We start from the raw sequence: 24793 nt of genomic DNA, 5'->3' as shown, positions 1-24793 counted from the left end.
GTATTGTGTATTCATCTCCATGTTTGCTCCCTTAAAAACTAATGTACCTCACTAATTACAATATATTATATACAGAATGAGGGACAGTTTTATGCAAAATACTGTGTATCTTCATTCTAAAATTTTCAACAAGGATTGTTTGCACGCAAATTGTGTGTTTATTAACATTTCTCAACTATCTGATAATATAATCTATGAACTGACATCGTATTTATACGATAAGGTGAACCATTGTGAGTAATGTAGGAAAGAGTTTCCGTTTACAGGATGGAAGAAAAAGATAATACAGTAGCCTAGCCGCTCCAACTACGAAAAAAAAGTTGATGTAAAGAATCTATAATGCGATTCAGAAACGTAGGACTGAGCCTGAACTAGTCATTATGTGTGCTGCATAACGATGGCAAGTACTTAACAACACTGAGTTGACGACTTTCCTGTTACCATCTACCTCAGGTCAAGGGGAATCCAAGTTAACAATGTCAACAAGGTTCTCCAGCTTGTACAGTGGTATCATAACTGTTGTCTTCCCGCTCCTCTTGTATGGGAGATACTGATCATTGCGGAAGTTATGGAACCATGAAGGTAACATCCACATCTTACCCTCTTCTATGGTGATATTTGCTCTGTTCCGAGGACAAGTAGAAATAACTTTAAAATGAGTAACGAATGAGCTTAATAAAACAACACATTTCTTAAGTAAAACAAGTATACGAACATATTTACCTATACCTCTGGTTCATATGTATGTATATATATATATATATATATATATATATATATATATATATATATATATATATATATATATATATATATATATATATATATATATATATATATATAATTTGAAATAATACTCAGCTTAAGTGTGTAATATATACTTGTCAGTGGCATAAAGAAAGCCATATAGAAACAATAAAGTAGAAAATAAAATGAATATTGCATGTCTGCTAAAGAGGACCTCAGTGTAAGGAAGAAATAAATATTAGTATGGGTTTCTGTTTCATTGTTTTCAAGCGGGTTTATTGGTGCCTCGAGGTGCTGTACTCAGCTCTCACCTGCGGTCCTGGTGGGAGAAGCGCATCCTGCAGAAGTTCGGCCTCTGTGAGTGGGAAAAATATGTATCGTCTAAGGAGTAGAAGTTAGCGGAGGCGTCCGGATGCAAGAACTGCATCATCTCGTACACCAGCCTCCCAGTCTGTGCAGAACAAGCATCCAAGTGTTAACTACCAGTTATATTTATTAACAATAATCCAGATGCAATGCATTGCACTTTGAATATATTCATTGTGGTTGTATTTTATTCGCCAGAAAACAGGACAAGAGTTTCATGATATTTTCAGATAAGAAACACTTGACCTATAATGTAGTATCACGTAACTCATTATTAATGTTTCTAAGCTGTCATCGTAGTCTTCAGTTTCACGCTATGTAATTTCACGGATAGCTTTTGCTTACGAAGATCGTAACAGCACTCACATTGGAAGAAAAAGTGAGAACGATGTAGTCTGAACGAGCCAAAAAGTAGATATCCATTATGAGGTCTTTGAGCGAGGCCAGAGTGTACCGTGTGTTCTCATGGACAACTTCCACCTGTTTCTTCTGGTAGAGGACCTTGTAGTGAGGATACCTGTGTAATAATACCAGAAAACTTATTTCATTATTTGGTTCTGTGGTGCCTGATAATCTATTGCCTGACAGTCTGCCTTTTTTAAGTATGAACACAAATCTTTGGGAACAAATGATAACATGACAGGAACTTGGGAAATTTTGCTCTCAGAGTCTAAGATGGAAAGAAAATCTTACAAGAAATCATGAAAAAACTACAGACACTGTATACCCTCACCTTAAACTATTAATAATGTTAATAAATTCAATAAATGTTTTCTTTCATAGGGTCTAATTTTAATTCTCCCAGAGATAGAAACTATTCCACTTCATTAAGTCTAAATTCATAACAGTCGCTAATAAATTACGTCTCTAAATAATTCACGTTGAACACGAAAGATGTACTGAATCAAAAATACGAGCTTACATTAACAAAAAAAAACTGCACATATCTTATCTCCTGCTACCACATATCTTAATGCAATAAGATCAATAATATGTTACTTTTTCTTGACTTCCTCGTAGACTTTGGGCTCGTCGGAAGATAAGTAGATCCTCCGCGTAACATTTGGGTTGAAGATCTGGAGCCCTGCGAAGTACTCTTCCACCTGTTCCATGTATTCCTCCACATTATGCAAACTCGCCTCAATATATTTATCAGTTCGTCTCACATGTACACTGTGAATGACAACAAGTTCTTTCAATACTAAATCTGGATCTTGATGGGATAAGAGAACCACTTTCACACAAACATCGAGATCACATTTTACGATCTAGATTATTTATCCATTACTCTTATCCATGAAATAAGAAATCAGTTTTATTACTACAACAAAGATAAATATATCTGAAATAAGGCTCAGTGCACAATATTTTCCTATAAGATTTTTACACTTACCCTACAATGGGATGCTGAAACTGTATAGATTTTTCTGTTTTGTCGATCATCTCTTGCATGTACGGCTGAAATCTGAACAAGTATTTGATAAACTGACCCACCCACCAGACGCCCGGGTGACCATGCAAACGAATCAGTCGTTTGGAGATGTCTTTTGGGATGGCTAATGGCAGGTTTTCTGGGCGTGGAATCATGGTGTAGAATGGGGGAAATCGCACCGCTTGTGAGTCACTTGTTCCTGTCAAGAAGTAACGAAGGTACTGTGTGTGAGAACCTGTTTTCTTGTGAATAAAAATTAATCAGAGCTATTAAAAATGCGAAAGAACTTCAAAAAAAATTATTTCTACATCTTACCGGGCCAATTAGTTACATTTTTCATTGAAAAGTTGGTACATGTTTCACTGAAAGGCTGGAAGACAGTTTCCCAGCCATTGGGAGAGTAACGCCAGCCAGCAGAGTTGACAATAAGTGTTCTGTTTTTTCCATAGGCTGCCATGAAGCAGTGGATGAGGCGGTGGAACTGGCAGCCAAAACCACATCCCTGTGAGACGTTGAGGAAAAAATGTAATGGCAAGAAATTATACAGCCACAGTTACTGGTATTAATGAATGCTGTTTAGACCAAGTGTTGGCTTAAACATTCTTACGTTGAAAATATACTCTCACCAAAAAAAAAAAACATTGTCTGGAAAGGAATTAGTCTTTTCATAACTCGCGTAGTTTCCCATGAACTGCCAAACTGAAATAAGTTTGCTGCGTTTTAACTTGAACCAGCATTGTTGCCAGTGGTTTACATATTGTTGAGAGAGCTCTGGAAAAGAGTCCGAGGAAGGAATACATACTGACAGTTCGTGAACAACTGACCGAACAAATGATTCGTTATCTTCATTATCCTGAATATCGGTGTTTCCTGTGACCAAGCTAAAAAACGACTTCTTTGTGCTTACTGGCAATGTAATTCAACCATAGTTGTTTACGAATGTTAATGGGATAAGGGGAGTAAAATTTTTGGATAGCTTACAATGCGCTTTAGTAGTTGGAAACAATAGTGAACGACGAGGCGGACATGGTTGCGGTGGGAGGTTGGTAGCAAGATATTATGGTGTGCTGGACACAGACCGGCTGGCAAAAAATCCGCCTTTGTCAACATTGTTGGTGTGTTTTCTTGCGTTCCCTTACTTGTAAGCACAGTCCCGCGGTGTAGACTGAGGATGGAAGGTCCCGGAAATAAGTCAGTTTAGATTAACTGGGAATAATGTCTCCGTTTGTTGTCAAGAAAATGAAGATACGGGAAGTGTGTGTAGTCTAAATATCATAACTGAACAGATGACGGAACTCTCTAGCTTAGTTTTCAATAACCAGTATCTAAAAAACACAAACAAGGAAAAAAGTATTTTACCACGTCGAGATTGCAAATAAGTTTCTTTGCAGTGGCACAGTTGTGTGGGTGTTGCAGGCGGTGTAATCGCTTCTGAACTTCCTCACTCAGGTCTTCGGCCTCTCGCTTCCTCCAGCTTCCTTCTTTACCTCCCATCTGACTCAACCTCCACAGGTCGTGCTGAAGAACCCTGATGATGTATGTTGAGTCAGTGATCAGGCAATGGAACAAGAGAAGAACAGGTATACATCACGAAGAGTGGGATGTTGATTGTAAGATTTGGGTTGGTGTGTCAGTTGGTGCGTAAATCATGATAATGTGGGGGGGCGAAGCTCCTTGGATCCTCAAGATGTGATGAAATCTCAGCGTAGAATCCCCTTATTTAGGAACGTGTGGTCGTGAGGGTGTCTGGGTAATTATTGTATTAATGCCTATTTAAACACGATGCAGGGATCTTTGTTATTGCATATTTTGTCATTAGATCTGGTTTAAAATTTCCTATTGGAATACTGTATTAAATTTAGCTTCACTTCAATATTTCTACTGAATTTTCGTTTGTTCAAGTTTCGCTTTTGAAGATGTCAGCACTTTTCCAGTTGATTATGAGAGTCAGTTTTTTTGAAGTCTCTCGTCCATGCTTGAGCACTTGATTCCTATTTTCCAAGTCCCAACATCATGTCAATTTCGCCAGTGTACATAGTGGACATGAGGGAAGCTGGCCCTGCATAACTAAATTTACCAAATACATCAGCGTAACTATTACCTGAATCAATTACCTTACGCGCTCGGCACCTTCCTTCTGCAAGTTATTAAAGTCCTCTTGGTTCATTTTCGTTTTGTTGGAGTAAAGTTGCTTCAGTTGGTTTGAGAAGAAAAAATAAGTGTCCCTCAGGTTGGTCTCCAGCAGTCGTCGTGTGACCTCGAAGTCCAAAGTGGGTTCACAGTCTGAAGCAGGTGCTGGACTATCACTCTTTAGCGATCGCTCGGTCGTGCCGGCTGTGAGAAAGATTTATATTCAGTTTTTTGCAGTCTGATTAGATAGTTTATTAGGCACACGCATGTTCATCCTCCTACGTTGTGCGTCTCCTGGGGAGGACTGGTGTGCAGTTGTTCCCAGAGTCAGGCCTATGTCACGAACAGCCATACTGATTGCTAGGGAATTTCATGGCTGTTCCCAGGAAAGTCTTGCTTCCTACCATGGAACATTACTAGAGGGCGTCCATGTTTCCTCAATAATAATAATAATAATAATAATAATAATAATAATAATAATAATAATAATAATAATAATAATAATAATAATAATAATTTATAAGAAAAAAAATATAGTCAAGATGTGTTCTAACCTCTTCGTTTGGTGATCAATATTTGGTTTTAGGGACATTGTCAATATTATATATTTTATGACCCTTGTAAAATTTTATGTCGCATAAAAAGATGATGAGTAACCCGGAAGCCAGAGTGTAATGACATGTTTAATATATAACTCATATGTATAAATCATAGTTAACACATGTATAATGTATGAGATATGAACAATGTAACGACCAAAATAATGAGGAATATATGTATAATATGTAACAGACTGTCGAATTTAATGAGGATTCATTCTACCGTGGCTGGAACAATTCCTAACTAATAAGCAGTTAAGAGAGAAAACGTCTAGCAACGTTTCGGTCACTTCCGGATCATTGTCAAGACAAATAAACGAGAGAGAAAGCAAAAGGCCGGTCAGAAAGAGCGGGGGAGGGAGAATAGTAATAGTAGTAGTTGTGTATAGTAGATGTAGTAGTATCAGTAATTGTAGTAGTAGTATATAAGGAACTAGAGTGTTAAATAAGGTTTAACACTGACCTTGATCTTTAGTGATTCCTTCGCTGAAGAGTTCTTGAAAATCCAGTAACTTGGGTGACCTTAATTAAACGAATAATACATGTTAGGTATTGTATACATGTATTATATATTATGTATGCATATTTTTAAAGCATTTTACATACTGCGACGATCCCCAGCTAGTTGCAGTATGTATGTATGTGGTAACTGTGTATGGATATATTTATTCACTTAAATAACTATGTGATTATGGACGTTTGACTCGAAATTTCTTAGCAAAGCAGACTCACCCAGAATGGCGGCTCAGGTCATAACTCTGATCAGAAAGACGAATATATTTTCTGCCTGAACTCTCTAATTGTGCCCAGAATAATTCCTTCAGTACTGACTACTTCAGGGGAATGTCTTACCCCTCATTCCCATCTGATAACATTTCTTTCTAACTTCCCCTGTCATCACTCACTGAAGGATACATTATACACTCCTCTTCCAAAAGCACTTTACTCTTACTAAAGCACAGTCTTTATAAGTATCTCTCACTATGACAGTCTTTACTCTCCTTTGATAGATATACACCCCCTTAGTCTTGTCAGTTTTGACCTCAGCCCGAAACAATTGAACAATTCCTATCACTCATACATTTCTGCCATAAATTTTTAATTCATACTCTTTCACTTATCACTTTTCCTTCTTTAACAAAAAAAAAACACAAATACTGTCCGCCCTTTACTGGGTAGGTTTCCTTGTTTTACACTGAACAAAGACAAGACTCGGAACAACACTATTAATACATTATTATTATAATCAAGGGGAAGCGCTAAACCCGGAGGATTATACAGCGCCAGAGGGGGGGGGGGATGTGGAAGGCATTCAGGCTTAATTCGGGAAACTGGAGCACAGATACAATTCCCTAAATCAAGAGCCCCTCACCAACATCAAGGAACCTTCCTTGAAGGGACTATTAATACAGACTTTTAGTATTCTATCATTACCCCCATCAGTCCTCCCCACTTTTTTACGTTATCGCTTCTACTTACTGCCACATTTTCTTTGTTTTACTCATTGTATCAGGTGTTCTTTTACCTTGCCACTAGCTTAAAGTTCCTGTCAAAAGTCTATCATCTAGATTCGTCAATTACTCAATATAACTCATCTACCACTTTCTTATTAATTCATTGAGCATTATCACAACGCGTTCACTTTTAACAGAGAAATTTATACATTATACTTATTTATGAAAAACATATTACAGATATTAAAGTGTGAAAGAGTTAACAGCAGATATATCAGTACATTTTAGCTTACCAATAAGGCGTAGATAACGATGAGTCGCTCGTGGTCAGATAAAACATTGTTGTTCCCACAGTCACCATCATTAACCCTACAATGACCATCTTCTGTATTGGCTGTTGCAGCGTTCCCATTCTGAATACCTACTGAAAGTTCCCCGAAAACACAAGATATAGCATCATGGGTGTACACATTGGTGAAATTCATTCAGTAATCAAATATCTCCAACCCAGTTTTTTTTTCTATAACATTTAAGTGAGACTAACTAATCTAAAGGATCTTCTCCTCACACATTCTTCATATAGCTGCACAATATTTGTCAGTTTTTATCTGTTTGCCAGATTATCAAACTTTACTGTACCTAACTGTGCCAGCTTATGATACAAACAGCAGAAGAACTAGGTTTTTTTATATTCAGGAAACAGACATCACTACAATAAATAGATTTAAGAACATAAGAACATAAGAAAGGAGGAACATTGCAGGAGGCCTGTTGGCCCATACTATGCAGGTCCTTTACAATTCATCCCACTAACAAAACATTTGCCCAACCCAATTTTCAATGCCACCCAAGAAATAAGCTCTGATGTGAAAGTCCCACTCAAATCCAACCCCTCCCACTCATGTACTTATCCAACCTAAATTTGAAACTACCCAAAGTCCCAGCCTCAATAACCCAACTAGGTAGACTGTTCCACTCATCAACTACCCTATTTCCAAACCAATACTTTCCTATGTCCTTTCTAAATCTAAACTTATCTAATTTAAATCCATTACTGCGGGTTCTCTCTTGGAGAGACATCCTCAAGACCTTATTAATATCCCCTTTATTAATACCTATCTTCCACTTATACACTTCGATCAGGTCTCCCCTCATTCTTCGTCTAACAAGTGAATGTAACTTAAGAGTCTTCAATATTTCTTCATAAGGAAGATTTCTAATGCTATGTATTAATTTAGTCATCCTACGCTGAATGTTTTCTAACGAATTTATGTCCATTCTGTAATATGGAGACCAGAACTGAGCTGCATAATCTAGGTGAGGCCTTACTAATGATGTATAAAGCTGCAGTATGACCTCTGGACTTCTGTTGCTTACACTTCTTGATATAAATCCCAGTAATCTATTTGCCTTATTACGTACGCTTAGGCATTGCTGTCTTGGTTTAAGGTTGCTGCTCACCATAACCCCCAAGTCCTTTTCGCAATCTGTATGGCTAAGTTCTACATCATTTAACTTATAAGTACTAGAGTTATGGGCACTTCCAAGCTTCAGAACCTTGCATTTATCTACATTGAACTGCATCTGCCACTTTTCTGACCAAGAATAGAGTTTGTTTAAATCCTCCTGAAGTTCCATAACATCTACGTTTGAATCAATTATCCTACCTATCTTTGTGTCATCGGCGAATTTGCTCATATCACTAGTAATTCCCTCATCAAGATCATTGATATATATTATAAACAACAACGGGCCCAAGACTGATCCCTGTGGAACGCCACTTGTTACAGATCCCCACTCGGATTTAACCCCATTTATGGACACTCTCTGCTTCCTGTCAGTGAGCCATGACTCGATCCACGAGAGCACTTTTCCCCCAATGCCATGAGCTGCCACTTTCTTTAACAGTCTATGGTGCGGAACTCTATCAAAAGCCTTACTAAAATCTAAGTAAATAATATCAAATTCTTTATCGTGGTCAACAGCCTCAAAAGCTTTACTGAAGAAAGTTAATAAATTAGTTAGACAAGACCGGCCTCTTGTGAATCCATGCTGAGTATCATTAATCAAGCTATGCTTATCGAGATGGCTTCTTATAATCTCAGCTATAATTGACTCTAGTAATTTGCCTACAATTGAGATCAGGCTTATTGGGCGGTAATTTGACGGTAACGACTTGTCCCCTGTTTTAAAAATAGGAATTACATTAGCCATCTTCCACATATCAGACACTACACCTGTTTGAAGAGATAAATTAAAAATATTAGTTAATGGTTCACAGAGTTCCATTTTGCATTCCTTAAGAACCCTTGAAAAAACCTCATCAGGACCCGGCGACTTATTTTGCTTCAGTCTGTCTATCTGCTTCTCAACCATTTCACTAGTGACTGTGATGTTACATAATTTATCTTCTTCTAGCCCACTATAAAAATTAATTACTGGAATATTGTTAGTGTCTTCCTGTGTAAAAACTGAGAGAAAATAATTATTAAAAATCGAGCACATTTCATTATCTTTGTCAGTAAGGTGCCCATAGTTATTTTTAAGGGGACCTATCTTATCTCTAACTTTTGTTCTATAGACCTGGAAAAAACTTTTTGGGTTAGTTTTAGAATCCCTAGCAACTTTAATTTCATAGTCCCTTTTAGCTTTTCTTATCCCCTTTTTAATGTCCCTCTTAATGTCAATATACTGATTCATAAGATGACCCTCACCTCTTTTGATACGCCTATAAATTCCTTTCTAATGCCCTAGTAGATATTTGAGCCTATTATTCATCCATTTTGGGTAATTTCTATTTGATCTAATTTCTTTATATGGGATAAACGTTCTTTGAGCAGCATGTATAGTGTTCAGAAAACTCTCATATTGATAGCTCACTTCGTTACCCCAGTCAACAGATGATAAGTGTTCTCTAAGCCCATCGTAATCTGCTAAGCGAAAATCTGGGACTGTTACTGAGTTATTGCTACTATCGTACTTCCATTCAATGCTAAATGTAATTGATTTGTGGTAGCTAGCACCCAGTTCCTCTGAAATTTCTAAATTATTAACAAGGGATTCATTGTTTGCCATAACTAAGTCAAGCAGGTTATTACCCCTTGTAGATTCTGTCACAAACTGCTTCAAAAAACCATACCCCCTGAACTACTTCTAAGAAGTCGTATGATTCTAAATTCCCAGTCAAGAAATTCCAATCAATATGACTAAAGTTAAAGTCTCCTAGAATTACTACATTATCGTGCCTTGTGGCCTTAACAATTTCCTCCCATAGTAGTCTCCCTTGGTCCCTATCTAAGTTTGGGGGACGGTATATTACTCCTAAAATCAGTTTTTCATGCCCCTCTGAAAATTCTATCCAAACAGACTCTGTATGTGTTACTTCAGACTTAATACCCGTTTTTATGCAACAGTTCAAGCGATCTCGGACATACAATGCCACCCCACCCCCCTTCCCGATACTTCTATCTACTTGGAACAATTTAAAACCCTGAATATGACATTCTGCAGGCATGTCCCGACTTTTTGAATTAAACCACGTCTCAGTTAAGGCAAATATATCAATGTTACCTGCACTAGCAACTAATCTCAACTCGTCCATCTTATTCCTAGCACTACGGCAATTAGCATAATAAACATTGAAAGACTCTCCTTTCTCTTTACCCTTCCTGCTCATTTCTGTTTTTCTACTAAACCTATTACTGTCCTTATCACCCAAAGTCCCTGGCTTTTCAATATCTACCTCGTTCTGCTTATTACTAGTTCCCCTAGAACTCGTAATATTACTACACTGGGACTTCACTGTTTTCCTGCCAAAACCCTTACCACTAACTATTCCTAGTTTAAAGTCCTAACTGCTCCCTCCACTGCAGTTGCCAGTGCTACCACCCCAGACCTAGATAAGTGAACCCCATCCCTGGGATACATGTCATTTCTGCCATAGAAGAGGTCCCAGTTGTCAATGAATGTTACCGCATTTTCCTTACAGTATTTGTCCAGCCAGCAATTGACACCAATTGCCCTGGACAACCATTCATTTCCAACTCCTCTCCTTGGCAAAATACCACATACGACAGGGTTCCCACCCTTACTCCTAATTATTTCTATTGCTGACCTATACCTGCTAATCAGGTCTTCACTCCTACATCTGCCAACATCGTTGCCTCCAGCACTGAGACAGATACTAGGATTGCTCCCATTACCTCTCATGATGTCATCCAGACGGCTAACAATATCCTCCATCCCAGCCCCAGGAAAGCAAACTCTCTGTCTCCTACTCCTGTCCTTCAAGCAGAACGCCCTATCCATATACCTAACTTGGCTATCCCCAACAACAACAATATTCTTACCTTCCTTGGTGTCGTTCGTCGTGATGTTCCCAGTAGTCGACTCACATTCGTCGGGTAGCACTGAGAATGTATTAGATGTTTCCACAACAGTTTCCACGGCAGTCTCTTTCTTCTTCAACGTTTGTACCTTTCCATTCGTCTTCTTGATCGTCAACTTTGTTCCCTGCTGTCCAGCCACTGACCAGTTTCCCTTCTTGACCTGAGGACTCAAAACAGGAGGACTACTACGAATCTTCTTGTTTTCCTCGGTCAGTCGCCGAATCTCCATCTTCGCCATCCTCAATTCTTCCTTAAGCTGTTGGTAAAGTAGCTCGATGGAGGGCATCTTGCTTCAATTCGTAGACAGCGCGCAAACAAGTCTTCACAGAGCTAAGTACACGTCAACACTGCGCAAAAGCCAACTCAATCAGGAGCTACTGCGCAGCACGTCCGCACGGACCAATAGCGATGCGAACACTAGTTGAAGCGCATATTATAAAATTTTGTGTGCCATGAAGGGTAGGTGAAACAGGGATACAAGTAGGTGAAACAGGGACAGAAATAGTTGAAACCGGGACTGAAATAGATAAAACAGGGACGGAAATAGGTGAAATAGGGACGGAAATAGGTGAAACAGGGACGGAAATAGGTGAAACAGGGACAGAAATAGGTGAAACGATGACAAAATGCATTCAAAGAGGTTTGTTGCGTCTCGGTGACAATGGCGCCTGTTCATTAGTCCCAAAAATAGGCCTAATTGCCCATTCCCCTTCCCCGGGTTAAGAACCACTGAACGAAAGGAATATTAGAGGCTGGGGTTATCGATAAACATCTCTTGCTTCTTGCTTGTACAAGGAGAGAAATTGATCTAGATTTTGTACATAAATGGTATGGTGGCTGAGAGTTAAATTCGCCTCCTACCAGAGTCACTCTTTCTGGATTTTGCCACTCGTCATCAAGGGTCGTAAATTTTTCTAGTCGTTTTAATTTTGACTGAGCGAAATTTTACCTTTCTAGCGTGATGCTGTTGGGTACTCTGATGGAAGATAAATGACATGGAATTCACAAGTGGTGTTTTATCCCTGGTCATGAGGTCTGTCATCGACTTCTGGAATTGGTTAATATGATCGCTCGAGTGGATTTCTCGTGACTCCTGTTATTCACATTGCTCCACTTCGGCTTCTTATCTGTTGTAGTCTCAGCCATACAGGTTTAACGCATATTTAATAATAATAATACTAATACATAATTAGTATTATTATTAATTAATAAATAATAATAATTATTATTATTATTATTATTATTATTATTATTATTATTATTATTATTATTATTATTATTATTATTATTATTATATTAATTATAATACTAATTGTGCATAATTATTATTATTATTAATGATGTTAATATATGTTAAAGTGATTAGTTCTCACAGTGCTACTACTGCTGCCATTTTACAAGCACTCACAATGACATTATCCAAATTTAATAAGTTTTCCTCGCCAGATGTGTGAATGTCACCACAAAAAATCTATCGCCAAACCCCATAACATCCACAATTTAACGACGAAATGGGAATGGGCCTATGCCCCCAGCCTCTACCATGAGATGAAGCAGCCATCATCAGCGAGGTAAACGACTCTCATTTATAATTTGCTTTCCTCTGTTACATGCTTAAAAAGCCATACTAATATATTAGAAAGCTTACAGATCAATAACGGACGTTAGAGGAGATGAATATCTGTTGGAACGTTGAGACTGCTGAGTGTGTGGTGTTGAGACTGTGAATGATACGGCGAGACTGTGGTGCCACTTGTACACACACCTGTGTGTGTCTATATAGCATGTCCAAATTAATAATAATTAAATAAATAAATAAATAAATAAGAACATGAGTAGTCAATTATATGAGTGTGCAACGAGTGTACACCGCAGTATTCTAGGCCTTCCCTCATAAATTTAGTAAAACATGTGTAAAATGAGTCACATTAAAGGTGGGACTCAAACTCATGGCAAGCTAGTCCTGAAACTCGCAGGCCAGTGTGTTAACCACTGGTCTACGATGGCCTGACAAGCGTAATTAAACTAGGTATATTTTTATACACTGTAGGAAGGCTAGCATGGGCCACCGCTGTGACCATAAACACAGGTTTTCAGAGATAAATCCCACACCTGGAGTCTACCTGCAGGTATTTCGAGGGCCGAAGTCCTTGCGTCCCAGTCCTTGACCAGGCTTCCAGGTGGATAAGAGCCTAATCAACCAAGCTGTTACTGCTGGTAGCACGCACTCCAACGCACAAACCACAGCCGGGCTGATTGGCATTAACTTTAGGTATCTGTCTAGTTCCCTCTTGAAGACAATCAGTGGTTTATTCGTAATTTTTCTTATGTATTGTGGGAAGCTACTTTTCGTTGAGGTATATTGCACCTCTGCCTAGACTTTTGTTTTCGTAGAGAGTGATTTCGGTATGCAAATTTGGGACCAGTCCCTCTAGGATTTTCCAGGTGTAGATTATGATATATCTTCCTCGCCTGTATTCCAGAGAGTACAGGTCAAGGGACTTCAGACATTCCCAGTAATTAAGGTGCTGGACTGAACATACATGTACAGTGAAGGTTCTCTGTATATTCTCTAGATCTGCAATTTCACCTGCCTCTATATGACCTAGAGTTTTTTCCTATCATTCCTTTCAAATCTTCTTGTTTCTTATAAGACATAACCATCTTTCTGCCCCTTCTCTATAAAGGTTTTTAAATTCAGTCTCTAAAGTACCTTCTTATACTTCAATACATTCAGAATATTGTACTTCTGATAAGACATCTTAACCGGCAAAATGTACAGCTCACACTTCACTTAATCTTTTGTCTCAATGATTTGTTGACATAACATTGCTTCTCTTGTTATGACACCAACGATGCCATTTCTCTAAATTCAGTACATCCTCACTCGAGTCGTGAATCTCAGCTCTACAGATCTACTGCTGAGCAAGGAAATACCCACATCTCTGAGGTACATATTCTGGTATATATTTTGTCTTTCCTCTCTTACCTGCTGAAAAGGGCCTCAGAAACTACAAAATATATCTCCTACTTCCTCACCTTGTGTCTTACTCTTCATGTGGGTTTGTTTTAATGATCAGTGATCATGACACTACTACCATTGTATGCTTGTATAAATACGGCATGCAACTTACAGGTGAATAACTGGATGGGAGAAGAAGAGTCTAGCATGCAAGTGCTTGAACCAGATGTAGTGTGTGGTGTGTGGTGTGTGCGGTGTGTGTGGTGTGTGTTGTGTGGTGTGTGTGGTATGTGGTGCGTGGTGTGTGGTGTGTGTGATGTGTATGGTGTGGTGTGTGTGGTGTGAGGTGTGTGGTGTGTGGTGTGTGGTGTGTGGTGTGTGTGGTGTGTGTGGTGTGTGTGGTGTGTGGGTGTATGGTGTGGTGTGTGTGGTGTGAGGTGTGTGGTGTGTGGTGTGTGTGTGGTGTGTGTGGTGTGAGGTGTGTGGTGTGTGGTGTGTGGTGTGTGGTGTGTGGTGTGTGGTATGAGGTGTGTGGTGTGTTGTGTGTGGTGTGTGGTGTGTGGTGTGTGGTGTGTGGTGTACTCACCTAGTTGTACTCACCTAGTTGAGGTTGCAGGGGTCGAGTCCAGGCTCCTGGCCCCGCCTCTTCACTGGTCGCTACTAGGTCACTCTCCCTGAACCATGAGCTTTATCGTACCTCTGCTTAAAGCTATGTATGGATCCTGCCTCCACTACATCGCTTCCCAAACTATTCCACTTCCTGACTACTCTGTGGCTGAAGAAATACTTCCTAACATCCCTGTGATTCATCTGTGTCTTCAACTTCCAACTGTGTCCCCTTGTTGCTGTGTTCCATCTCTGGAACATCCTGTCTTTGTCCATCTTGTCAATTCCTCTCAGTATTTTGTAAGTCGTTATCATGTCCCCCCTATCTCTCCTGTCCTCCAGTGTCGTCAGATTGATTTCCCTTAACCTCTCCTCGTAGGATATACCTCTTAGCTCTGGGACTAGTCTTGTTGCAAACCTTTGCACTTTCTCTAGTTTCTTTACATGCTTGGCTAGGTGTGGGTTCCAAACTGGTGCCGCATACTCCAATATGGGCCTAACGTACACGGTGTACAGGGTCCTGAACGATTCCTTACTAAGATGTCGGAATGCTGTTCCGAGGTTTGCTAGGCGCCCATATGCTGCAGCAGTTATTTGGTTAATGTGCGCTTCAGGAAATGTGCCTGGTGTTATACTCACCCCAAGATCTTTTTCCTTGAGTGAGGTTTGTAGTCTCTGCCCCCCTAGACTGTACTCCGTCTGCGGTCTTCTTTGCCATTCCCCAATCTTTATGACTATGCACTTGATGGGGTTGAACTCCAGGAGCCAATTGCTGGACCAGGTCTGCAGCCTGTCCAAATCCCTTTGTAGTTCTGCCTGGTCTTCGATCGAATGAATTCTCATCAACTTCACGTCATCTGCAAACAGGGACACTTCGGAGTCTATTCCTTCCGTCATGTCGTTCACAAATGCCAGAAACAGCACTGGTCCTAGGACTGACCCCTGTGGGACCCCGCTGGTCACAGGTGCCCACTCTGACACCTCGCCACGTACCATTACTCGCTGCTGTCTTCCTGACAAGTATTCCCTGATCCATTGCAGTGCCTTCCCTGTTATCCCTGCTTGGTCCTCCAGTTTTTGCACTAATCTCTTTGTGGTACTGTGTCAAACGCCTTCTTGCAGTCCAAGAAAATGCAATCCACCCACCCCTCTCTCTCTTGTCTTACTGCTGTCACCATGTCATAGAACTCCAGTAGGTTTGTGACACAGGATTTCCCGTCTCTGAAACCATGTTGGCTGCTGGTGATGAGATCATTCCTTTCTAGATGTTCCACCATTCTTCTCCTGACAATCTTTTCCATGATTTTGCATGCTATACATGTCAGTGACACTGGTCTGTAGTTTAGTGCTTGATGTCTGTCTCCTTTTTTAAAGATTGGGACCACATTTGCTGTCTTCCATGCCTCAGACAATCTCCCTGTTTCGATAGATGTATTGAATATTGTTGTTAGGGGTACACATAGCGCCTCTGCTCCCTCTCTCAGGACCCATGGAGAGATGTTATCTGGCCCCATTGCCTTTGAGGTATCTAGCTCACTCAGAAGCCTCTTCACTTCTTCCTCAGTTGTGTGTACTGTGTCCAGCACATGGTGGTGTACCCCACCTCTCCGTCTTTCTGGAGCCCCTTCTGTCTCCTCTGTGAACACTTCTTTGAATCTCTTGTTGAGTTCCTCACATACTTCACGGTCATTTCTTGTTGTCTCTCCTCCTTCCTTTCTTAGCCTGATGACCTGGTCCTTGACGGTTGTTTTCTTCCTGATGTGGCTGTATAACGGCTTCGGATCAGATTTGGCTTTTGCTGCTATGTTGTTTTCATATTGACGTTGGGCCTCCCTTCTTATCTGTGCATATTCGTTTCTGGCTCTACGACTGCTCTCCTTATTCTCCTGGGTCCTTTGCCTTCTATATTTCTTCCATTCCCTAGCACACTTGGTTTTTGCCTCCTTGCATCTTTGGGTGAACCATGGGCTCATCCTGGCTTTTCCATTATTCCTGTTACCCTTGGGTACAAACCTCTCCTCAGCCTCCTTGCACATTGAACATAAGAACATAAGAACATAAGAAAGGAGGAACACTGCAGGAGGCCTGCTGGCCCATACTAGGCAGGTCCTTTACAATTCATCCCACTAACAAAACATTTACCCAACCCAATTTTCAATGCTACCCAAGAAATAAGCTCTGATGTGAAAGTCCCACTCAAATCCAACCCTTCCCACTCATGTACTTATCCAACCTAGATTTGAAACTACCCAAAGTCCTAGCCTCAATAACCCAACTAGGTAGACTGTTCCACTCATCAACTACCCTATTTCCAAACCAATACTTTCCTATGTCCTTTCTAAATCTAAACTTATCTAATTTAAATCCATTACTGCGGGTTCTCTCTTGGAGAGACATCCTCAAGACCTTATTAATATCCCCTTTATTAATACCTATCTTCCACTTATACACTTCGATCAGGTCTCCCCTCATTCTTCGTCTAACAAGTGAATGTAACTTAAGAGTCTTCAATCTTTCTTCATAAGGAAGATTTCTAATGCTATGTATTAATTTAGTCATCCTACGCTGAATGTTTTCTAACGAATTTATGTCCATTTTGTAATACGGAGACCAGAACTGAGCTGCATAATCAAGGTGAGGCCTTACTAATGATGTATAAAGCTGCAGTATGACCTCTGGACTTCTGTTGCTTACACTTCTTGATATAAATCCCAGTAATCTATTTGCCTTATTACGTACGCTTAGGCATTGCTGTCTTGGTTTAAGGTTGCTGCTCACCATAACCCCCAAGTCCTTTTCGCAATCTGTATGGCTAAGTTCTACATCATTTAATTTATAAGTACTAGGGTTATGGGCACTCCCAAGCTTCAGAACCTTGCACTTATCTACATTGAACTGCATCTGCCACTTTTCTGACCAAGAATAGAGTTTGTTTAAGTCCTCCTGAAGTTCCCTAACATCTACGTTTGAATCAATTATCCTACCTATCTTTGTGTCATCGGCGAATTTGCTCATATCACTAGTAATTCCCTCATCAAGATCATTGATATATATTATAAACAACAACGGGCCCAAGACTGATCCCTGTGGAACGCCACTTGTTACAGATCCCCACTCGGATTTAACCCCATTTATGGACACTCTCTGCTTCCTGTCAGTGAGCCATGACTCGATCCACGAGAGCACTTTTCCCCCAATGCCATGGGCTGCCACTTTCTTTAACAGTCTATGGTGCGGGACTCTATCAAAAGCCTTACTAAAATCTAAGTAAATAATATCAAATTCTTTATTGTGGTCAACAGCCTCAAAAGCTTTACTGAAGAAAGTTAATAAATTAGTTAGACAAGACCGGCCTCTTGTGAATCCATGCTGAGTATCATTAATCAAGCTATGCTTATCGAGATGGCTTCTTATAATCTCAGCTATAATTGACTCTAGTAATTTGCCTACAATTGAGGTCAGGCTTATTGGGCGGTAATTTGACGGTAACGACTTGTCCCCTGTTTTAAAAATAGGAGTTACATTAGCCATCTTCCACATATCAGACACTACACCTGTTTGAAGAGATAAATTAAAAATATTAGTTAATGGTTCACAGAGTTCCATTTTGCATTCCTTAAGAACCCTTGAAAAAACCTCATCAGGACCCGGCGACTTATTTTGCTTCAGTCTGTCTATCTGCCTCACAACCATCTCACTAGTGACTGTGATGTTACATAATTTATCTTCTTCTAGCCCACTGTAAAAATTAATTACTGGAATATTGTTAGTGTCTTCCTGTGTAAAAACTGAGAGAAAATAATTATTTAAAATCAAGCACATTTCATTCTCATTGTCAGTAAGGTGCCCATAGTTATTTTTAAGGGGACCTATCTTATCTCTAACTTTTGTTCTATAGACCTGGAAAAAACTTTTTGGGTTAGTTTTAGAATCCCTAGCAACTTTAATTTCATAGTCCCTTTTAGCTTTTCTTATCCCCTTTTTAATGTCCCTCTTAATGTCAATATACTGATTCATAAGATGACCCTCACCTCTTTTGATACGCCTATAAATTCCTTTCTTATGCCCTAGTAGATATTTGAGCCTATTATTCATCCATTTTGGGTCATTTCTATTTGATCTAATTTCTTTATATGGGATAAACGCTCTTTGAGCAGCATGTAGCATTGTTGCTACATATTCCATCATCTCATTAACTGGCTTCCCTGCCAGTTCTCTGTCCCACTGAACCTCATTCAGGAAGTTCCTCATTCCTGTGTAGTCCCCTTTCCTGTAGTTTGGTTTCATTTGTCCTGGCCTTCCTGCTTCCCCCTCCACTTGTAGCTCTACTGTGTATTCGAAGCTCAAAACCACATGATCGCTGGCCCCAAGGGGTCTTTCATATGTGATGTCCTCATTATCTGCATTACTCAAGGTGAATACTAAGTCCAGTCTTGCTGGTTCATCCTCTCCTCTCTCTCTTGTAGTGTCCCTTACGTGTTGGTACATGAAGTTTTCCAGTACCACCTCCATCATTTTAGCCCTCCATGTATCTTGGCCCCCATGTGGCTCCAAGTTCTCCCATTCGATCTCCTTGTGGTTAAAGTAGCCCATGATCAGGAGCTTTGCCCTGCATGCATGAGCTTTTCTCGCCACTGCAGCCAGTGTGTCAACCATCGCTCTATTGCTCTCGTCATACTCTTGCCTTGGCCTCCTGCTGTTCTGTGGTGGGTTATACATCACTGCAATTATCACCTTGGGACCACCAGAGTGAAGCGTTCCCGCTATGTAATCACTTTCTTCTCCGCTGTCTCCTCTCTCCAGCTCATCAAAATTCCATCGGTGTTTGATCAGCAATGCCACTCCTCCACCCCCCCTCCCTGTTCCTTCTGTCTTTTCTCAGGATCTGGTATCCTGCTGGAAAGATGGCATCTGTTATCATACCTGTAAGCTTGGTTTCTGTGATCACTATGATGTCTGGTGATGCCTCTTTGACTCTTTCGTGCCACTCCTCCCACTTGTTTGTTATTCCATCAGCGTTTGTGTACCATACCTTCAGTTTCCTTTCCATCACTGTGGTTTGGGGGCCCTGTGGGGGTGGGAGACCTGGTAGCATACTGTGGGATTCTATGGTTGGGGGTTGGGTGGAAGCTGTGGGTATGGATTGTATTGTGTGTTGGGATGGTGTGATAGGTTGTGGGATTCTGAGGATAGTTGTGTGTGTGCTTGCCCTTGCTTCTCTGTTCCGCTCTGACTGACCTCTGCTGGTTCCATCCTTGTCTCCTTTCCTAGCTCCTTTCGCTTTTTTGTCCTCTCCCTCAGCTGCCATCTCTCTGTTTGTGTTCTGTCTCTGTCTAGGAACACCTTCTTGTACTCTTCTGAGCTTTTCAACCGTGGTTTCTCTTGGAAGATCCTGTTCTGCACTGTTTCTGTCCTGAGAATCAGCTTGATCAGTCGGTTTCTCCCCTTCAAGTACCCCCCTATTCTCTGAAAATTTACAATCTCATCCATGTCTTCTCCCCCTATTTCCGTGATGATTTTTCTCAATCTCCTTTCTTTCTTCCTGCCGTCTTTCAGTGTGTGTCCTTTCCTCTCTCTCCCGAAGCCCATGGATAATCACTGATTTTGCCTTTTCCTTCTCCCATTGCCTCTCCCTCTGTGACTCTTGTTCCTGTCTGTATGTGGTCATTTTCTCCCTTGATTTTTCCAGTGGCCCTTCTTTGCAGGCTGATATGACCTTAGCGGCTTAGCATAATTCATATCTCCTTCCTTCCTGTTCAGCCTCTCATCTTCGTATGGTGTGTCTTCTCTGGTCACTACCCCTGAGACTTGCTTCAGCCTGTTTACCTCAAATTCTAGGACCTTTACCCTGGCTACTGCAGTTTCGACTTGTGCCTCCCAATTCTTCGTCTCCTTCTCCAACCTCTTTTCCCATTTCACAGAGAGCTCTTTCTCCATTTTTTCAGAAAGCTCTCCTAATTTTCTCTCCCATTCTTGCTCTATCCTTTTCCACTGTTCCTCCATGCATTCCTCCCTACCAGTACCATTGTCATCTGATCCCTGATTCCTGCGAGTCCCAACCATTTTTTTTTTTTTTTTAGTGAAAGAGAGAGAGAAAGAGAAAAAGAAAAAGGGGGAGAGAGTGAGAGATAGAGAGAGAGAGAAGGGGAGCCTAGAAGGAGGAGAAAAGAAGGGAAAAAGGGGGAGAAAGTGAGAGAGAGGGAAAAGGTAAGAGAGAGGGGGGGAGTGACAAGGGAAGAGAGAGAGAGATAAAAGAAGAGGAAGAGAGAGAGTAAGAGAGGAAGAGAGAAAGGGAGAGGGAGAGAGAGAGGATGAGAGAAAGGGGAAGAGAGAAAGAGAGAGAGAGAGAGAGAGAGAGAGAGAGAGAGAGAGAGGAAGAGAGAGGAGAGGAGAGGGAGAGAGATGGGGGGGAAAGGAAGGGTTATAGGGTCACTTCACAGGAAGGTGTAAAATCCTGTATATGTGTGTGTACTCACCTAATTGTACTCACCTAATTGTGGTTGCAGGGGTCGAGACTCAGCTCCTGGCCCCGCCTCTTCACTGATCGCTACTGGATCCTCTCTCTCTCTCTCTGCTTCCTGAGCTTTGTCATACCTCTTCTTAAAACTATGTATGGTTCCTGCCTCCACTACTTCACTTGCTAGGCTATTCCACTTGCTGACAACTCTATGACTGAAGAAATACTTCCTAACGTCCCTGTGACTCGTCTGAGTCTTCAGCTTCCAGTTGTGACCCCTTGTCCCTGTGTCCCCTCTCTGGAACATCCTATCTCTGTCCACCTTGTCTATTCCCCGCAGTATCTTGTATGTCATTATCATGTCTCCCCTGACCCTTCTGTCCTCCAGTGTCGTCAGTCCGATTTCCCTTAACCTTTCCTCGTATGACATTCCCTTGAGCTCTGGGACTAGCCTTGTTGCAAACCTTTGTACTTTCTCTAACTTCTTGACGTGCTTGACCAGGTGTGGGTTCCAGACTGGTGCTGCATACTCCAGTATGGGCCTAACATACACAGTGTACAGTGTCTTGAACGATTCCTTATTAAGGTATCGGAACGCTATTCTCAGGTTTGCCAGGCGCCCGTATGCTGCAGCGGTTATTTGGTTGATGTGTGCCTCCGGTGATGTGCTCGGTGTTATGGTCACCCCAAGGTCTTTCTCCCTGAGTGAGGTCTGTAGTCTTTGTCCACCTAGCCTATACTCTGTCTGCGGTCTTCTTTGCCCCTCCCCAATCTTCATGACTTTGCATTTGGCTGGATTGAATTCGAGAAGCCAGTTACTGGACCACATGTCCAGCCTCTCCAGGTCTCTTTGCAGTCCTGCCTCATCCTCGTCCGATTTAATTCTTCTCATCAACTTCATGTCATCTGCGAACAGGGACACTTCAGAGTCTATTCCTTCCATCATGTCGTTCACATATGTCAAAAATAGCACTGGTCCTAGAACTGACCCCTGTGGGACCCCGCTCGTAACAGGCGCCCACTGTGATACCTCTTCACGTACCATGACTCGTTGCTGCCTCCCTGTCAGGTATTCCCTTATCCATTGCAGTGCCCTTCCTTTTACGTGTGCCTGATCCTCCAGCTTCTGCACTAATCTCTTGTGGGGAACTGTGTCAAAGGCCTTCCTGCAGTCTAGGAAAACGCAATCTACCCAACCCTCTCTCTCGTGTCTTACTTCTGTTACCTTGTCATAAAACTCCAGGAGGTTTGTGATACAAGATTTGCCTTCCATGAACCCATGCTGGTTTTCATTTATAATCTTGTTCCTTTCCAGATGTTCGACCACTCTCCTCCTGATAATCTTCTCCATGACTTTGCACACAATACATGTCAGAGACACAGGTCTGTAGTTTAGTGCCTCGTTTCTGTTTCCTTTCTTAAATATGGGGACTACATTAGCTGTCTTCCATTTCTCAGGTAGTTGCCCAGTTTCAAGGGATGTGTTGAAGATTGTGGTTAGAGGCACACACAGCATCTCTGCTCCTTCTCTAAGGACCCATGGGGAGATGTTGTCCGGTCCCATCGCCTTTGAGGTGTCAAGGTCACTTAAGAGCTTCTTCACCTCCTCCTCAGTTGTTCGTATGTCATCCAACACTTGTTGGTATATTCCCTCTTGATGTTCCCTTCTGTGCTGTCTTCCCACAGCCCTTCCTGTCTCTACTGTAAAAACTTCCTTAAATCTCCTGTTCAGCTCCTCACATACCTCCTGATCATTTCTTGTGAGTTCTCCACCTTCTGTCCTTAATCTGATCACCTGGTCTTTGACTGTTGTCTTCCTCCTGATGTGGCTATACAACAGTTTCGGGTCAGTCTTGATTCTCGATGCTATGTCATTTTCATACTGTCGCTGGGCCTCCCTCCTTACCTGTGCGTACTCATTCCTGGCTCTGCGACTGATCTCCCTATTTTCGTGTGTTCTCTGCCTTCTGTACTTTTTCCATTCTCTATTGCACTTTGTTTTTGCCCCCTTACACCGTCGGGTAAACCAAAGGCTTGTTCTGGTCTTCCCGTTGTTACCGTTGCCCTTGGGAATGAACCTTTCCACTGCCTCCTTGCATTTTGTTGCTACATATTCCATCATTTCATTTACTGGCTTTCCTGCCAGTTCTCTGTCCCACTGGATCTCCCGCAGGAAGTTCTTCAACCCTATGTAGTCCCCTCTTTTATAGTCAGGCTTTTCCCATTCTACTCCTGTTATTCTCTCCACTTGCAGCTCTACTATGTATTCAAAGCACAAAACCACGTGGTCGCTAGCTCCTAGGGGACTCTCATACTTGATGTCCTCAATGTCTGAGCTGCCCAGGATGAACACAAGGTCCAATCTTGCTGGTTCATCCTCCCCTCTCACTCTGGTAGTGTCCTTAACATGTTGGTGCATGAGGTTTTCCAGCACCACGTCCAACATCCTGGCTCTCCATGTTTCGGGACCCCCATGTGGCTCCAGGTTTTCCCAGTCAATCTCCCTGTGGTTGAAATCCCCCATAACCAGCAACTTTGCTCTGCTGGAGTGAGCTCTTCTTGCCACCTCAGCAAGTGTGTCCACCATTGCTCTGTTGCTCTCTTCATATTCCTCTCTTGGCCTCCTGCAGTTCTGTGGTGGATTATACATCACTGCAATGACCACTTTGTGTTCCCCAGACTGAAGTGTACCTGCTATGTAGTCTCTTTCTCCCGTCTCATCTATTCCTTCCATTTTCTCGAATTTCCATCTGTTTTTTACGAGCAGAGCAACCCCACCTCCCCCCCTGCCCCTTCTATCTTTCCTCATGATCTGGTATCCTGGTGGGAAGATTGCATCTGTTATTGTCTCCATGAGTTTTGTTTCTGTAACTGCTATGATGTCTGGGGACTTCTCATTGATTCTTTCTTGCCATTCCTCATGTTTATTCGTTAATCCATCTGCATTTGTGTACCAAACCTTCAACTTCTGTTCTAATACTGTAACTGTGGTGCGGGGGGTGGAAACAGAGGGATCGGTGTGTGATGGTTGGTTTGGATTGTTCAGTTGCCTTGGGGGTGTCGTGGCTGGAGTCCTTCTGCAGGTGTTTCTGGGGGGTGCGCTTGTCCTTCCATTTGATCCTGGGTTATTCTGCTCTCCTTTTTCATTTCCTCCCATTTCTCCTTTCGTTTTTGAACTCCCTCTTTCATTGTCTTCCTTTCGTCCTGTGTTCTGTCTCGGTCGAGGTACACACTCCGGAACTCCTGCTTGCCTCTCAGCCGTGCTTTCTCCTGCAGGATCATGGTTCGGGTTGATTCTGCCTTGAAAATTACTTTGAGAGGCCGATTCCTTTTCTTTGTGAACCACCCAATTCTCCGAAAATTTGCCACCTGGGTCATGTCCCCCTCGCCTATCACCTTCATGATGTCTTCAATCGCTTTTTTCTCCTCCTGCTTTCTTTCATCATAAGTTTCCCCTTTAGCTTCGTCTAGCCCATAGACAAACACGGATCTCTCCCTTTCCACCTCCCACTGTGACTCCCATTGCATCCTCTGATGTGTTTTAGTTCCTTCCCGTGGAGTGTTCCTTCCTTCAGTCCCTTCCCTAGTTATGGCCCCTATGCTTCTTGGTTTATCCTTCCTGCTCACCTGCTCCTGGCCCCCACAGGTATCT

The 24793-nt window shown here is 41.6% G+C and overlaps 1 protein-coding gene across 1 annotated transcript; it reads right to left on the bottom strand.

Moving 5' to 3' along the window:
* Nucleotides 1–228: 228 nt before the first annotated feature.
* LOC138854030 (alpha-(1,6)-fucosyltransferase-like) lies at nt 229–7213 on the bottom strand. Its single transcript, XM_070094625.1, has 11 exons — nt 7022–7213; nt 6007–6032; nt 5738–5796; nt 4660–4879; nt 3905–4073; nt 2861–3047; nt 2507–2744; nt 2113–2286; nt 1480–1630; nt 1059–1198; nt 229–623 (listed from the first exon to the last, which is right to left on the bottom strand). The coding sequence occupies exons 1-11, from the start codon at nt 7211–7213 to the stop codon at nt 455–457; spliced, it is 1725 nt and encodes a 574-aa protein (XP_069950726.1). The 3' UTR covers nt 229–454.
* Nucleotides 7214–24793: the final 17580 nt, after the last annotated feature.

This window comes from Cherax quadricarinatus, chromosome 47, assembly GCF_038502225.1.
Source record: "Cherax quadricarinatus isolate ZL_2023a chromosome 47, ASM3850222v1, whole genome shotgun sequence".
Taxonomy (NCBI): domain Eukaryota; kingdom Metazoa; phylum Arthropoda; class Malacostraca; order Decapoda; family Parastacidae; genus Cherax; species Cherax quadricarinatus.
This window is presented reverse-complemented; position numbering and strand designations above follow the sequence as displayed.